This window comes from Erythrolamprus reginae, chromosome 6 (assembly GCF_031021105.1).
Source record: "Erythrolamprus reginae isolate rEryReg1 chromosome 6, rEryReg1.hap1, whole genome shotgun sequence".
NCBI lineage: Eukaryota > Metazoa > Chordata > Lepidosauria > Squamata > Dipsadidae > Erythrolamprus > Erythrolamprus reginae.
Window position 1 is genome coordinate 45,516,049 of NC_091955.1, and position 16,798 is coordinate 45,532,846.

Below are 16,798 nucleotides of genomic sequence, written 5' to 3' on the forward strand. Positions count from 1 at the left end.
TTGAAGTTGCCAAATAGATGACCATTCAGACATGTAGTCAAGATCATTTTGCAAAATAACAGAATTATCTGTAAAATTGAATAATTGTACATTATCGGCAGGCCCAAAGACTCTGCAAAAGGTGTGGCCAGGCCTGGAGAGCTGCAACACTTGAAGGATGGAAACTCTACCATGATCCTAACATTAATGGAGGTATTGAAATGAAAAATGACTTAAGAACAAAGAATGACATGGTTCACCGTTTCAATTTTTTTAATTTTAACATGTCCTTAGCTGTTTTCTACAATTGTGCACTTGGCAAGGAAAAAGTATTTAAGTTCATCCAAGATTACATATTCATAAAATATAGTTAACAAATATAAAGTTAAGTTCTTAATTATAATGAAAATCTAGCCTTATCTTTGAATTTGATATAAAGGGTCCAGATTTCTTATTTCCAATGTTCTTTAAAGATTTATCACAATTTCGAGGAACTGCCTGCTTCAAATTTAATACCATAATTAGCTGTATACCTTCTAGTTCCCTCCTTTTCTTTTACATTTAATTTAGAGAACACTCCTAGTTTGGTGAAACCTCAGTTTGTTACTGCATCTAAAATGAAAGTCTGTCATTTTAAAGAATAAAGATTAAGAGGTGGGCTTCTATCTTGGTTTAACGCTTCATTTAACCAAGAATTTGGATGTAACTGTAGACTATGAATTTAATCATACTACAAGATTATCTGTTAAATTAAATGTTCTACTAGTAGAGAGATTTCTGTGCAAAAACAGATGTTTTGACTAGAGAGCTATTAAAGCTATATTATCCCGGAGCTTTCTTATACAAAATGACATGAATTTTTATGTGGAGACAACTTTGCTTTTTCAGAATGCACTCCTTCTTATACCTGCTTCATTCTAGGGCAAGAGCTAGAGCCAGTTGAAGGAAACCCATATAGATGCATTTGGAAAATCAGTTGCTGGCGACTTGCAGAAAAAGTAAGAAACTTACAAATCTACAATTCACTGCTAATATTGCCAGTAGCAACATAAGCATATTATCAGTATGTCTTTTATAATTATGTGTATTTTTAGCATACCTTCTGCAATACTTGGAACATCCCATCCCAGGATTCAAACATTCTATTATGTATGCTCTCCTCCTGTAGAATGTATTTTCCTAATCATTTTTCTCTAATTGTATGAAGCTCCTGGAACTCTGAATTAAATACTGAAAAAATAAATACAATCTTATTAAGGAATTGTATGTTTTATTTTGTGTGCTGGTTTCCCAGGATGAAGAGCAGCAGGTGATGGCAGAGTATGCAACTTCTCTTGGAGATTGGTAGTTCTCTCCCTTTTGGGGAAATCTGATGACTAGATGAACCTTTAAATGCATTGCCATATTTCACTAATTAGCATCAGCCTGAGCAACCAGCTTCATTCTCTTCATTATCAGTACAATGTTAATTCACTACATTGGCATTGGCAGTTGTTTAACCATCCAACTTTTCACAAGACAAGTGGGTGGGTGGAATAGAATTTAGGCATACAGTGTTCTCTCGATTTTTGCGGATTCGAACTTCGCGAAAAGTCTATACCACGGGTTTTCAAAAATATTAATTAAAAAATACTTTGCGTTTTCCCCCCCTATACCACGGTTTTTCTTGCCTGATGATGTCATATATCATCACCAAACTTTCGTCCACCTTTAATGAATATATATTTTTAATAAACTTTAATAAAGAAACATGGTGAGTAATAATCTAAAAGGTTGCTAAGGGAATGGGAAATTGCAATTTAGGGGTTTAAAGTGTTATGGGAAGGCTTGTGATACTGTTCATAGCCAAAAATAGTGTATTTACTTTCGCATCTCTACTTCGCGGAAATTCAACTTTTGCGGGCGGTCTCGGAACGCATCCCCCGCGAAAATCGAGGGAACACTGTATTGCCTTGAATGTCAGTCTTTACTTGGTCTAGCTTCATTTTTTTTCATGCAAGCCCCAATCTTAGGGGTTTTTTTAATTTTGGCAGGACAAATTCATCCTCTTATGCTGTCTTACCCACAAAAACAGATTATGGTATATGGTATTATTAGACACATCTGAAGTGGCTGAATGTCATGCTTTAGTAATAATATATATTACATTTCTTAAATATAATGATATCAAAAATATTTCTGAATTGAATATTTTTAGGAACAGTTTGACAAGTATGAGAGAGCAATCTATGCAGCACTTAGTGGGAATCTCAAACAGGTATGACATGGGTTTTTTTCAGTATCTGTTGGAACTGTTGCAAACTGCTATCATTCTGAGGTATATAATGGAATTGCAAGCCAGAGATCCTACAGATAAAAAGTATCATAATTATAGCTTTGGAAGCTTATAAGTAAGCCCAGTTGCATGTCATGACAGTAATTAAGCAAAATGTCCTCAATTAATGACTTCAGTCTTTGCTCTCTCTGAAGAAAATATTAAGCAGACAGGAGAATCATTTAACAAAGCACAGGGTGCGTGGTGGGGGGAGGCCTTGAGAAGCCTACACAGGTTCAGGATTGCTTGCTCTGGGCCTCCCAAGGCTACTCACACATCCATAAACTGTACAGAAAAATAGAGCCTGCTAGAATGAAATATGTTGGAAAAGGGGGGTTTGATTTTTTTTGTAAAAAACTAATCTTGTATCACGCTGGGTCATTGAGTGCCTGCAAAGAGCCAGCGGAATGGGATGGGTGGGGGAGTACTGGAGCATCCTTGCAGTCAGTTGTAAGAATAGTACAAGGCTTACTGTAACCACCATAACTCTCAAACAAGCCGTTGTCATAACTTCAAACGGTCATTAAGCAATCTGTCATAGGTCAAGGGCTGCCTGTATGTGATGCTGTCTTTTGAGAAGAATCTAATCTTTAAGAACAAGTTGATTTCTTTGACATTAATTGTAACTACTGTAATATTAACTGTAGTTGGCAAGAATTTCCAAATGCTTCTCTTTGGTCATGCTTATATGGAAAGAAATGTTAAAATCAAAGTTTGCTGCAATTCATTCTAAATGTGTGTGGCATGAAGGGCTGCCCATCACCCGTGCTCCTGGCAGAGGTGGGGGAAGGTCCTGGCCAGGGCATATACTCCCGGCACAGGATTCGGCTTCATATACATTTGCAAAAGCAAAAAAAGGCCAAAAGTTGGCAAAAACTGGCTGCTGCTAGTGCTGCTCGGAGAGCGAGGGGAGCAGAAGAGCCCCTCCATTGAGCGAGATCTTCCCTCCTCCCCCCAATCTCGCCGCCCTACATGCAAAAGGTGAGAGACCTCCGCCTAAAAAGTTCCCCTTCTCCCTACTAACTCACTGAGTGCTGCTCACAACCGGCCCAGTCTCTTTAAACCTTTTTTCCCCTCCCCTCAAAACAGTCCCCCGACCTGGACGGTCTTCTGCCAGAGACCAAGGGATCCCTATCCTGGCCATAACAGCTGCTCATGGTGCACATTTTGCCTTTGGGAAGAGGCTACCGCTTGTTTGCTCTTTCACCCTCTTTTCTCTGACCCTCCCTCAAGAAGGGGGCCAGCAGCAGTGCCTCACCGCACTGAGAAGATGGCATGCGGCATGGGGAGCAGAATGGGCAGCCGGAGCTCAGCGCCATCACTGTTGCTGCTGGGCCTATACTAGGCACATTTTCTTCCCAAAATCTCAAATTTCACACATGTATCCTCACAGGAGATTTGGCTTTCTGCGCATGCCCAGAAAGCAAATCTCACTCAAGTGCATGTGCCCGGCCACCGGTCAACTGGAGCTGCATTTGCAGCTCAATTTCCACTACCAGAACGGCACCCACCCACCCCCATCCTGGGGGCAGCCCACCCCGTTTTGTGTCATCTAATTGTCTGTGTTAATAATTGTTAGCTAAAGTTGGGCTAGCTTGGGTTCTTTTAATTACTATACTTTCTCCAAAACTTCAATTTGTTGAGGCTTTTGTTTTGCTTTCTTTGTGACTTTAAAGCTTCTTCCAGTTTGCGATACCTGGGAAGATGCTGTTTGGGCATACTTCAGGGTCATGGTAGACACACTTGTTGAACAGGAAATTCGTTCATCTGTGATGAACACAGAGGAGAAAGAAGAACTCCCCAGGGAATATTTGGAAACAAAGTGAGTTGTTTTTTGTTTGTTCAATAGCTGCTATGAAATTTTGAAGGCAATGCTAACTGCCATTTTTTCTTCATTATTTGAAGCTGGACTTTAGAAAAAGTATTTGAAGAACTTCAAGCAACAGACAAAAAGGTAAATCTGAAGCTTTTTCAAAATTAAAGGAGTAAATTATAGCCTACTCTTATACGTATTTTCTCATAACCAATTTCTGTAGGGTTCTCAGGAGAAGCTTCAAGATAAAGTTGTAATAACATATTCATTTACTTGTGAAAAAGATTTTGGGCATAGGTTACTGAACTATGAATAAACACATTGGACTGCAGTAGTCTTGATCTGCAATACCACAATTTTATTACACGAATTTTTTTAAAAATCTGATGCTGTGACCACACTACACTATCTATTATCATTAAGCAATGGATGTGTTCATGTCTACTTTTAAACCAGGATATTTAAACTGTGAGTTGAGTAAACTTGAACATCCTGCCTTGCCCATCGAATTGGATCATACAGATAGATTTGTACACATCATTAAATCAGAACAAGTAAATCACGTGCTGAATTTATACTCGACTATGAATCAGCCAGTAAATGAACCTTATTATTGGACAGAAATATTACCCCTCAGTATAAGTATGCTGCAGAATTTTTCAAATATGTCTAAATATCCTGATTACAAATAATTTTCTATGATTATATGTTATGACTTCATAAATACAACATTGTTTTTCAGAGAGTTTTGGAAGAGAATCAAGAGCACTATCATATGATTCAAAAGTTTGTTATTCTAGGAGATGTTGATGGTAGGTTTTGCACTATTGTCTTTTTTCATCCCTCAATTCTCTGTTTTAGTAGTGCTTTTATAGAGTAGCCGTACTTACAAGACTTTAAGAATTTAGTTACTTATTATCTTCCGAAAAGATGGGTAGGAAAGAAAATTCTGTAATTATTTCAAATGTTTATAGATGGGGGGGGGGGAGTGAGATGCAGTTGATATATGAGGGGCACTTGTGACTGTGTTGCCTTTTAAAACATTTCAGCAAAGATATGTAACAGTGTTTCCAGACATCCTGGAGGCATACAAGATTTTTTAATTAAAATTAGTTTGCATATTTTAAAGTGTGAATCACCAACATGTTTATTTAACTGCTTAATTAAAGCACAGAGAAAATTAAAATGCAAAGGAGTTCAATCTACTGCTTTTTTTGGAAATATATTTTCCTGTTCTCCCAAAATAAACTTGGCTGAGAATACTATGGGATATATCCATTGATGGGCTCCTATGGGTACGGTCAGATACGCAGTACCGGTAGCAAATTTTGGTCAAGTACACAGTACCAGTAGTAAAATTTTGATTTCTTTTTTCTCTCTTTTTTTCCCTTCTGGGCTCTGGGTATGTTTTTGAGAACTGGATAGTAATTGAGAACTTGATATCACTTTGCTGCTGACCAATTTCCTATATTTCTGTTTTAAATAACTAATCTATTTTTTAAATTAAATTATTGGAGGGGATTTTTAATTGATGGATAATTGGGGTGGGTGTAGTAGTAATACGTATGGAATGAATGATTGGTATGGATGGGGTAGGTGGGATTATGGTATGGAAGAGGCGAATGGGATTGTCATGAATGACTTTGGTCCACCTGACGTTAGGGAGAGGCAGGAGGGGAGGGGGCACCTATCTCTGGGGTGGCAGAGGGTCAGAATATTCCGGTGCTGCTGGGGAGAGGCAGATATGGCGGGAGCCACGGAGCTAGCCGTTCCAGGGGAAGGAGAGATCACAGCATAATAGCGATCCCTTGTTCCGGCTCCATGAGCTCAACCCAGGGTACTGGAGACGAGTGTAATCCTGGCCCTGGGCTTAGGCTGCTGCTACTCAATGCCAGGTTGGTGGTAAATAAAGCTCTCCTCATCCGGAATTTGATCCTTGATGAGGAGACCAACTGAAACCTGGCTGGGCCTGGAGGGAGAAGTTCCTCTCTCTGAAATTTGTCCAGCCGGGTTTCAGGTATGGCATCAGCCTCGACCTCAGGAAAGAGGGGGAGGAGTGGCTATAATAGCCAGAGAGAGCCTTTGCCTGCGTTGACTCATTGCCCGAGAGATTGCGGGTTGTGAGTCCCTCCTTTTGAAGTTGGATTTAGGGGGGCTTGTTCACGTACCTGCCTCCCAGCTATGTGTCAACAGCCCTACCTGTGCTGCTCAAGGAGGTAGTCGGGCTGGCGGTAGGGTTCTCCAGACTTATTTTCTTGGGGGACTTTAACCTACTGTCACTCGGTGAAACCTCTCGGCTAGCACAGGAGTTCATGGCCACCATGACAGCCATGGACCTGACTCAAGTAGTGCAGGGTCTGACTCACAAGGGGGGGCACGCACCCGACATGGTATTCCTCTCTGAGCAATTGAGTAATTGTCTGAGACTAAGGGGCTTAGAAGTGTTGCCTTTGTCATGGTCAGACCATTTTCTACTGTGGCTTGACTTCCTCGCTCCAATCCTTCCCTGCAGGGAGGTGGAACCGACTAGATGGTTCCGCCCCAGACGCCTGATGGACCCAGAGGGCTTTCAAAGGGCGCTTGGGGTCATACCAGATGCACTCGTCCACAGTTCGGCAGAGTCTCTTGCTGTGGCCTGGAATAAGGCTGCAACGAAGGCTCTTGACCGGATTGCACCGTTGCGACCTCTCTGTGGCACTAGACCCCGGAGAGCTCCTTGGTTTACCGAGGAGCTCCGGGAGTTGAAACGCCAGAAGAGATGTCTAGAGAAGCAATGGAGGAAGAGTAAGTCCGAATCGAATAGAACACTTGTAAGAGTTCACATTAAGACTTACAAAATGGCACTCAAGGCAGCAAGATGCACATATCATGCCGCCTTGATTGCATCAGCGGAATCTCTCCCAGCCGCTCTGTTTAGGGTGACCCCCTCCCTTCTTAACCAGGGGGGAGTTGGGGAGCCCTTGCAGGGCAGTGCCGAGTATTTTAACACATTTTTCGCTGATAAAATCACTTGGATCTGGGCGGACCTCGACTCCAATTGGATAACAGAGTCGACTGTCAACAAGTCAGTCGAGGTGACTGGGGCCCGTCCTTGTCCATCTGTCTGGGAAGAGTTTGATCTGGTGATACCTGATGAAGTGGACAAGGCCATTGGAGCTGTGAGTTCCACCACCTGTTTGCTGGATCCGTGTCCCTCCTAGCTGGTTTCGGCCAGCAGGGATGTGACACAGAGCTGGGTCCAGGAGATTATCAATGCTTTGTTGGGGAGGGAATCCTTCCCGGCTCCCTACAAGGAGGCACTTGTGCGCCCCCTCCTCAAGAAGCCTTCCCTGGATCCAGCCATTCTCAACAACTATCGTCCAGTCTCCAACCTTCCCTTTATGGGGAAGATTGTCAAGAAGGTGGTGGCGCTCCAGCTCCAGCGGTCCTTGGAAGAAGCCGATTATCTAGGCCCTCAACAGTCGGGTTTCAGGCCCGGCTACAGTACGGAAACTGCTTTTGTCGCGTTGATGGATGATCTCTGGTGGGCCCAGGACAGGGGTTTATCCTCTGTCCTGGTGCTTCTTGACCTCTCAGCAGCTTTCGATACCATCGACCATTGTATCCTTCTGCGCTGGCTCGAGGGGTTGGGAATGGGAGGCACTGTCCTTCAGTGGTTCTCCTCCTACCTCTCCGGTTGGTCACAGTCGGTGTTAGTGGGGGGTCAGAGGTCAACTTCTAGGTCTCCCCCTTGTGGGGTGCCTCAGGGGTCAGTCCTCTCCCCCCTGCTATTCAATATCTATATGAAACCTCTGGGCAAGATCATCCAGGGGCATGGGGTGAGGTATCATCAGTACGCTGATGATACCCAGCTGTGCATCTCCACCCCATGTCCAGTCAACGAAGCAGTGGAAGTGATGTGCCAGTGCCTGGAGGCTGTTAGGGTCTGGATGGGTGTCAACAGACTCAGACTCAACCTTCACAAGAGGGAGTGGCTGTGGGTTTTGCTTCCCAAGGACAATTCCATCTGGGACTGGGTGGCATAGAAAAATAAATAAATAAATAAGAAAAAAATTCCCTTCTTTTTTTATTAAAAGAAATTAATAATAAAACAAAAGCAAAATCTATTACTATTATTATCTTCTCTTTTTCCATCCCTGTCTCCTCCCCCCTTTGTGTGTGTGTGTGTGTGTGTGTGTGTGTGTGAACTCTTGAACCATTTCCAATTAGAGGTGAGCTATTGGAAATGGTTCAAGAGTTCACACACACACACACACACACAAACGGCTGGGGTGTTTTTTCTCTGTTATTATTTGGGTGCTTTTTACCATATGCTTTAAATAAAGAGTCATTTCTCTCTCATTCTCTCTCCCCCTCTTGCTCTTTCTCTCTCTCTCTCGTTTTCTTTCTCTCTATTGCTTTCTTTCTCTTGCTATCTGTCTCTCCTCCCTTTTCATATCTCTCTCTCTTTCTCTCTTGTTTTCTTTCTCTCTCTATTGCTTTCTTTCTCTTCTCTCTCTTGCTATCTCTCTCTCCCCCCTTCTCTCTTTCTCAGCAGCGGCATTGGGCAGCAGCTGTGGGGCGGCTGCAGGGTGATCAGCTGTGAGGCGGAGCTCCGGAACAGAGGCACCGGCAGCAAGGGGGCTGCGAGAGCGCTTTCTCCAAGCGCTTCGGGAACGCCTGCCCTGCCTCTACTGCAGCCCCCTTGCTGGAAGTCTGGGACGAAAGCGCTCCCAGCGAAGGGGCTGCGAGAGGGGCAGGGTGGGCATTCCCGAAGCCTGGGGAGAAAGCCCTCTCTCACAGCCCCCTGGCTGGGAGCGCTTTCATCCCGCAGCCGCCACTGCCGCGGGAGAAGTCGCGCCCCAAGGCAGGAGGCGGAGGAGGAGGAGAGGGGGCGGGGGACAGGGCCGAGAAGCCAGGGGCGCATTTGGCCGGAGGCACCGTGGGGAGGCAGGGGCAGCCGTGACTCCCTTTCTTCCTACTGCTGCACCTCCCCGCCCCCCCGCCCCCTGCGGGGTGGCAGGGGGATGGGGAGTGCGCGCCCATGGAAAAGGGTGTGCGGGGGGTATTCTGGGGCGCGCGCAGCTTACAGCAAACAGTGCCCACAGTGTGGTAGTAAACATTTTGGTAGCCCATCACTGGATATATCCCAGAAGAATAGATGAACTAGTGAGGAAAACATAACTTCTTTAGTTCTGTGATAGGCAGTTGGAATTATTTTATATTTCTTGCTTTTATTTTTCAGGTCTTATGGATGAATTTTACAAATGGCTTTCCAAAGGCAGAAATATGCTCCCTGGGCATCTGCTTCGATTCATGACTCATCTCATTCTATTTTTCCGTACTTTGGGGCTTCAAACCAAAGTAAATGAATTTATTTATTCAGCTTTAATAAGTATACAAATTATCCAAATAATTAGAACTAGAGAGTCACAGATAACAAACAGAACTTTCTAAATGTTAAATGTGATCTTGAAAATGTTAAATGTGATCTTGAAAGGTTGCCATTTCTGTCCCAGTGATGTATCTTAAAATATGGCAACTGGTTCCCAAATGTATATTTAGATCCATTAAAAAGGTAGCAAAAGGAGAGTTTTACTATTAATTACCTATTATTATAATATATTAAGGTTAACCTTATACTTTAGAATAATTAGGCAATTTTATTAAAACATTTGTTTTTCCATATAGGAGGAAGTATCAATTGATGTTTTAAAGGCCTACATTCAGGTAAATTATTTCATTACTTACACAAATGAAAACATTAATAAAGAGCAAATATGTTACCTCTATTTGTGTAATTGCATTTATGACCCTTTTTACATATAGAGGTTATCAAATTAGTTGAAAGCAGGCATTATTAGATTTTAATGGCACAAATATATTGATGCATTGTTAGCCACTCTCCCTTTCAATTAAGTGTAAATACATATGCAGGTGTGTCTGGCTATTAAACCATTATATTTTATATTAGATATTACAGCAATATTTATATTGTCTCCTATTTGTTTTCTGTTCCAGTGGTTAATATGTGAGAAGCACACTGATCTCATAGCATTTTACGTCAGCCACCTGCCTCAAGATGTAGCTGTTGCTCAGTATGCTGCATTTTTGGAAGATGTTATAGACACTGAACAACGGCACCACTGTCTGGAGCTTGCCAAAGAAGCAGGTTAGAAAAAAATGTGATGAATTGGACTAAACAGAATATGCACAATTCAGCTAGTCGTAGCTTGAAATGTTAATAGTGAATATGATTTTTATAACATTAGTTATTTAATATGCCATAATGCTTAAAGTTATTTTAGTTTCACCTCATAGTAAGCTACTACTCAGTCAGTTTCAATGTTTCTGTTTAATGCCATTTCTTATCAACAGACTTTATAAATACCTCTCCTTGGTATATAATCCTTGTTCTTCTTTTTTTTCCAAAATAGGTTTGGACATTGCAACTATAACAAAAACAGTGGTTGAAAATATTTGCAGAAAAGACACTAGTGAGTTCTTCCACCATGATCTTGCAATAGAGACAGGCACAACAGAGGTGAGTGGTGGTACTTCATGTGCTCTGTCTCCAATACTAACCAGCATATTCTGCTTGCTTTTATCAGCTGCAGAAGCTGTTCATCTATGAATTTGTACACATAGCCATTCCGTTTTACTTTTCTTCCAACAGCTTCTGATCAATAAAAATAATTGCAAAAGTTGCAATTGCTATAATAATTCATTGGAATTCTTTGCATGTCTGTGTTCCAATCCATTGGCAAGTACTTCTTTTAAATGCTTTGAATGGCTCAAAATAGCAATCCCAATTCTACAGTTATGTGCTGTTCTTGAAAACTCAAAAAAATGCTGGAAGCTCAAATATATAATTTAATATAAATTATAGTTAACTAAATATGGCAGATATTTGTGATTCTCCAATAACGCACAACTAAAATCTCTAGCCTGTAACCAGTGATTTAGCAAATCCCTTTTCTACCCTTAAAAGCTAATTTGGTACATTTGATTTTAGATATTAACACAGGATTTATCCCCCCAGGATGATCGTTTGAAGATTGATGTGATTGACTGGCTAGTATTTGATCCTGCTCAGAGAGCTGAAGCACTTAAGCAAAGCAATGCTATAATGAGGAAATTCTTGGGTACTGCAGTATTCATAATTTTGAAATAAATATAAAGATAAAGCATATTGAATCTGAAAGCAACTTATGTTCTTAAATAATATTTTATAGCATCTAAGAAGCATGAAGCAGCCACAGAAGTATTTATAAAGATTCCACAAGATTCTATAGCTGAAATATACAATCAGTGGGAAGAACAAGGAATGGAGAGTCCACTACCGGCTGAAGATGATAATGCTATTAGAGAGCATTTATGTATTAGAGCCTACCTGGTAAGAATGTGACAAAGTTCCAAAGAGTACACTCTTGTCTCCCAATTCCAAAAGTGTCAGTGCTCTAATATTAGGTGTGAAAAATATACAGTTTAAACCCATAGTTTATTTTAACGTTTGCCCAGGTTCGCCTGGTGCACCAGTTGCGGCCCTACCTGGAACGGAGTCACTTCTCACAGTCACTTATGCCCTCATCACCTCGAGGTTCAACTACTGTAATGCTCTCTACATGGGGTTACCTTTGAAGAGTATTTGGAAACTTCAGATCGTGCAGAATGCAGCTGTGAGAGCAATCATGGGCTTCCCCAGGTATGCCCATGTCATACCAACCCTCCGCAGTCTGCACTGGTTGCCGATCAGTTTCCGATCACAATTCAAAGTGTTGGTTATGACCTATAAAGCCCTTCATGGCATCATACCAGAATATCTCCGGGACCGCCTTCTGCTGCACGAATCCCAGCGACCAGTTAGGTCCCACAGAGTTGGCCCTCTGCGGATCCCGTCGACGAAACAATGTCTGGTGGGACCCAGGGGAAGAGCCTCCTCTGTGGTGGCCCCGACCCTCTGGAATCAACTCTCCCCGGAGATTAGGATTGCCCCCACCATCGTCTTTCACAAACTCCTTAAAACCCACCTCTGCCGTCAGGCATGGGAAAATTGATTCCCCTGGGCCGTTTCCGTTTTATGTATGGTTTGTCTGTGATGTATGACTATTTTTTATATTAAGGATTTTAAATTGTTTTTAATCATTGGATTTGTACTGTTTTGTTGTGAGACACTCTGAGTCTTCGAAGAGGGACAACATACAAATCTAATAAATCATCATCATCATCCTCCTCCAGAGGTCAAAGACAGTAGTAAAACCTTATTGCATTCTGATATTGAATCTTATTTCACATTAAGCCAAATTGAGTCATTTCTGTTCTTTAAAAAAAAAATAAGTTGAACTAAGTTAGATAGGCTTAGCTCTCTATTTTTATCAACTAATGAGGAAGAGGGAACAAAGCGTCTCTGAACTGGCTAGATGTTCAAAATATCTGTTTAAATTTATTCAAGGACAGAGATGTCAGAGAATTCATAAAGGCATAATCTACATATTTATAGATTTATGAATTTGATAATAACTATATACTTCCAACTCAATATAGGAAGCCCATGAAGCTTTTAATGAGTGGTTTAAACACATGAATTCAGTTCCGCAGAAGCCAGGTCAGCTTTCACAAGCAAGTTTTACAGAAAAAGTTGCCCATGAACTTAAAGAGAAGAAATATGAGGTAAATATATATGAAAAAATGACCTATTCATTATATTGAAATATAAATAACTTATCTATATGGATAAAATGTGAATAACCGATCAATATATTTCAAGCTAGCCATAGCCAGAAATTTATATTAGGATTTTGACTTTTTGTGTATGTCCTATATTGTCTCATGTCTTTTTTCTTGTTATCGTTTCTCAGGTAGATTATGGCATCTGGAAAGGTCTTTTAGATGCTCTTACAGCTGACGTAAAAGAAAAAATGTATAATGTCTTATTGTTTATCGATGGAGGATGGATGGTTGATGTCAGAGAGGTTGGTCGATATCAGATATACATGTAAAGCTACATAATACAATAAAAGATATTGGAATAGCTGCATTTTTCTCACTAGAATGCTGCTACATAGTGTTCAGAGTTTACTTCTTCTGGACTGACTCTTAGATTCTAAATAATCATAATTACATGATTACACAATGTAAATAGTGCCTACACTTAAACAGAAATGAAATTGCAAGATCACATTTACTCTGATTTAGAATTATCTTCTACTATCTTACATTATAGTGAAGGGCCAAATTTAAGTCATGTAGCCAGGTTAGTTTTTGTGGGTTCAAATTGGAAGAATTGCACAACTTAATATTCACTCACTTTTCTTCTACTTGAGAGTGGGGTTTTTCAAAGGTTAGAGTAGAGAGAGTTAAGATTGCATATAGGCGTTTGGCTTAATACATATCTATACTTTTTAATCAAGGATGCTGAAGATGACCCTGAGCGTTCTCATCAGATGATCATGTTGCGAAAACTCTGCTTGCCAGTGTTGTGCTTCCTCCTCCATACAGTCTTGTACAGCACTGGACAGTATCAGGAAGACTTAAGACTTGCTGACTTAATTGCTTCAGAGAGGCACAAACTCTATATGGTAATATACTCTTTGGACTGTTTTTTAATGTTCTGCTTGTCTCTAAAGTGCTTTAGTTTAAATTTTTTTAATTTCACTGTCTATGGTACTGCATAGAAAATTCCAAAGATCAGACTCAAACTATTAAAAAGTATGAATAAGATCTTTTCAAATTTTTAATAAAATGTGAAATATAATTAAATCACTTGAATACTTAAGATATGTACAAATTAATTAATTAATTGATTGATTTGATTTGTATGCCGCCCCTCTCCGGAGACTCGGAGCGGCTCACAACAAAAGGCTAACCACAAAAATGAATTTAATTATCATGCTGGTTAACAGAATCCAGAGAATTAAGTGATTGAATGAATACCGCATTTTTCGGAGTACAGTGATCCCCTGCTCGTTGCGAGGGTTCCGTTCCAGGAGCCCCCGCAACGAGCGGGTTTTCGCGAAGTAGCGATGCGGAAGTAAAAACACCGTCTGCGCATGTGCAGACGGTGTTTTTACTCCCACAGCGCTAGCGAGGAGCCGAAGATTGGGGGCGGGGCGGCTGTTTGCCGCCGGCATGGAGGGCTTCCTAGCAGCCCCCCCAAACCCGGGTTGGGGGTCCGGGGGGCGCTGGCTCTCGGCGCTTTTGAGCTGAGTCCGGAAGCGAATTCGCTTCCGGACTCAGCTCAAAAGCGCCGATAGCAAGCGGCAAGGAACGGCTTGTCTCGGCGCTTTCGAGCTGACCGGACTCAGCTCGAAAGCGCCGAGACAAGCCGTTCCTTGCCGCTTGCTATCGGCGCTTTTGAGCTGAGTCCGGAAGCGAATTCGCTTCCGGACTCAGCTCAAAACCGCCGATACCAAGTGGCAAGGAACGGCTTGTCTCGGCGCTTTCGAGCTGACAGCTCGAAAGCGCCGAGACAAGCCGTTCCTTGCCGCTTGCTATCGGCGGTTTTGAGCTGTCCGGAAGCGAATTCGCTTCCGGACTCAGCTCAAAACCGCCGATAGCAAGCGGCAAGGAACGGCTTGTCTCGGCGCTTTCGAGCTGACAGCTCGAAAGCGCCGAGACAAGCCGTTCCTTGCCGCTTGCTATCGGCGGTTTTGAGCTGAGTCCGGAAGCGAATTCGCTTCCGGACAGCTCAAAAGCGGCGAGAATGAACGGCGTGGGCGGGCGAAGGGCGGGCGGCAGCGAGGAGTTTGCGTGGGCGGTGGGGAAACTCCTCGCTGACGCCAGCAAGAGGGGGAAGACCCAGGGAAGCCGCTGCCATCTACGCATGCGTGCCCGGCACGCATGCGTAGATGGTATTTTTGACTTCCGGGTTGAAAAATAGCGAAGTACCCTGTTCGCAATGGTTGGGGACGCAATAAACGGGGGATCACTGTACAAGACACTCCCCTCCACACAGAAAAGGTGAAAATGTGGGTATGTCTTATACACGGAATGTAGTCCCGCTCAGCCACCCCTACTTTTTGCCCAGAGAGATGAAATGGGTGAAGTGTTTGAGTCTGATAGGCACTTGCCTGTATTGTCAAATATTTGAGCTACTGAGCTACCTCAGCTACCTATTTGGTGCTGCAGAGGGCGGGCTACAGCTATACCGCTTGTCAGGATCTGGCCCTGGTGGCCACTGCAGCTCTCATTCCAGCTCTGTGGGGCAAGCAAGCATGGAACTGCCCCGTTTACCTGCGGCAGCTCTGCAACCACCTAGTCTTCTCCCCAGTGCAGTCTCTTCTCCCCTTGCCGGGAATAACAAGGCGTCCTGCCCCTCACTTCTTCCCCACCCCTCCCCACCTGTCACCCCTAAATCATGCCCCAAAATAATAAGACACCCCCCCACCCCCAGAAAATACAGCCAAGCCCTTTTTTCGGGTTTTAAAAAAAAATAACACAAGGTCTTATTTTCAGGGAAACACGGTATAAATGCTTCTAGAATGCTCAAATTCTTAGACTTATTTTTTAAAGACTACTTTATTATTGTTCAAGATAACTTAACAAAATGAAGATGCTTTTTAAAATAAATGCTTGACCTGAAAAGGCTCAGCGCTATTGTATCTTCTTTTAAATAGCAGAGAATAACTATACTTCCAGAAAGCCACATAAATTTTAACAGCAGCTGAAATGTAAGGGTCTAAAATGTAAGTGTTCCTGTTGTATTAAGATAAGACAGCTGAATTAGACCCTGAGCTGGGGTAAATCTATTTAATTGGGAGGAGTTAGTGTGGCTATACAGTGGTACCTCGTCTTACAAACTTAATTCATTCCGTGACGAAGTTCGTAAGGTGAAAAGTTCGTAAGGTAAAACAATGTTTCCCATCGGAATCAATGTAAAAGCGAATAATGCGTGCAAGCCCCAAACTCACCCCTTTTGCCTTACGCCACTGGAAATCCCCGCCTTCGGACTTATGTTGCCAGCCAAAGCGCCCGTTCTTGTGCTGTTGGGATGAGGCTCCCCTCCCTGGGAAACCCCACCTCCAGATTTCCATGTTCTTGCGATGCTGCGATTTCCCTGAGGCTCCCCTTGCTGGGAAACTCCACCCGCGGACTTCCATTGCCATTGAAGCGCCTGTTTTTGCGCTGCTGGAATTGCCCTGAGCCTCCCCTTGCTGGGAAACCCCGCCTCCAAACATCCTTTGCAAGCCAAAACTCCGTTCTTTTGCTGCTGGGATTCCCCTGAGCCTCCCCTCGCTAGGATTCAAAGCAGCACCGGCAGAAATGAAGGGAATTCCAGCAAGGGGAGCCTCAGGTAATCCCAGCCTCAGCAGCGCAAGACCGGGCGCTTCAGCTGGCAACGGAAGTCTGGAGGTGGGTTTTCCCAGAGAGGAGAGCCTCAAGGAAATCCCAGCAGCGCAAGAACACGGACGTCCGGAGGTGGGGCATCCCAGTGGCGGCTTGGGTTCATAAGGTGAAAATAGTTTGGAAGAAGAGGCAAAAAATCTTAAACACCAGGTTCGTATCTCGAAAAGTTCATTAGAAGAGGCTTTCATAAGACGAGGTACCACTGTATTTAAGAAAACTTTCTGGCATTAACATAATGTGCATTTCTCCAATTCTTTGCTATTTCTATGGGTCAGGCACACATGCACAGCAATACACAGCAAATAGAGTATATCATCTGTACTATTGGCTCTCTGCTAGGAGGCAAATTGCTGGGAGGAAGAAGCAGA

The 16,798-nt window shown here is 42.7% G+C and overlaps 1 protein-coding gene across 2 annotated transcripts in view; it reads left to right on the forward strand.

Moving 5' to 3' along the window:
* The window catches only part of NUP107 (nucleoporin 107), a 33,220-nt gene that overhangs the window by 15,887 nt on the left and 535 nt on the right, over positions 1-16,798 (forward strand). For both annotated transcript variants that reach the window (XM_070755673.1, XM_070755674.1), the window contains exons 13-27: positions 102-192; positions 901-977; positions 2,177-2,236; positions 3,970-4,115; positions 4,199-4,247; positions 4,849-4,918; positions 9,331-9,449; positions 9,777-9,815; positions 10,107-10,257; positions 10,523-10,629; positions 11,128-11,230; positions 11,321-11,481; positions 12,630-12,755; positions 12,944-13,057; positions 13,496-13,663. In XM_070755673.1, the coding sequence (XP_070611774.1) occupies positions 102-192; positions 901-977; positions 2,177-2,236; positions 3,970-4,115; positions 4,199-4,247; positions 4,849-4,918; positions 9,331-9,449; positions 9,777-9,815; positions 10,107-10,257; positions 10,523-10,629; positions 11,128-11,230; positions 11,321-11,481; positions 12,630-12,755; positions 12,944-13,057; positions 13,496-13,663 (1,581 nt within the window). The remainder of the gene's footprint in view (positions 1-101; positions 193-900; positions 978-2,176; positions 2,237-3,969; positions 4,116-4,198; positions 4,248-4,848; positions 4,919-9,330; positions 9,450-9,776; positions 9,816-10,106; positions 10,258-10,522; positions 10,630-11,127; positions 11,231-11,320; positions 11,482-12,629; positions 12,756-12,943; positions 13,058-13,495; positions 13,664-16,798) is intronic.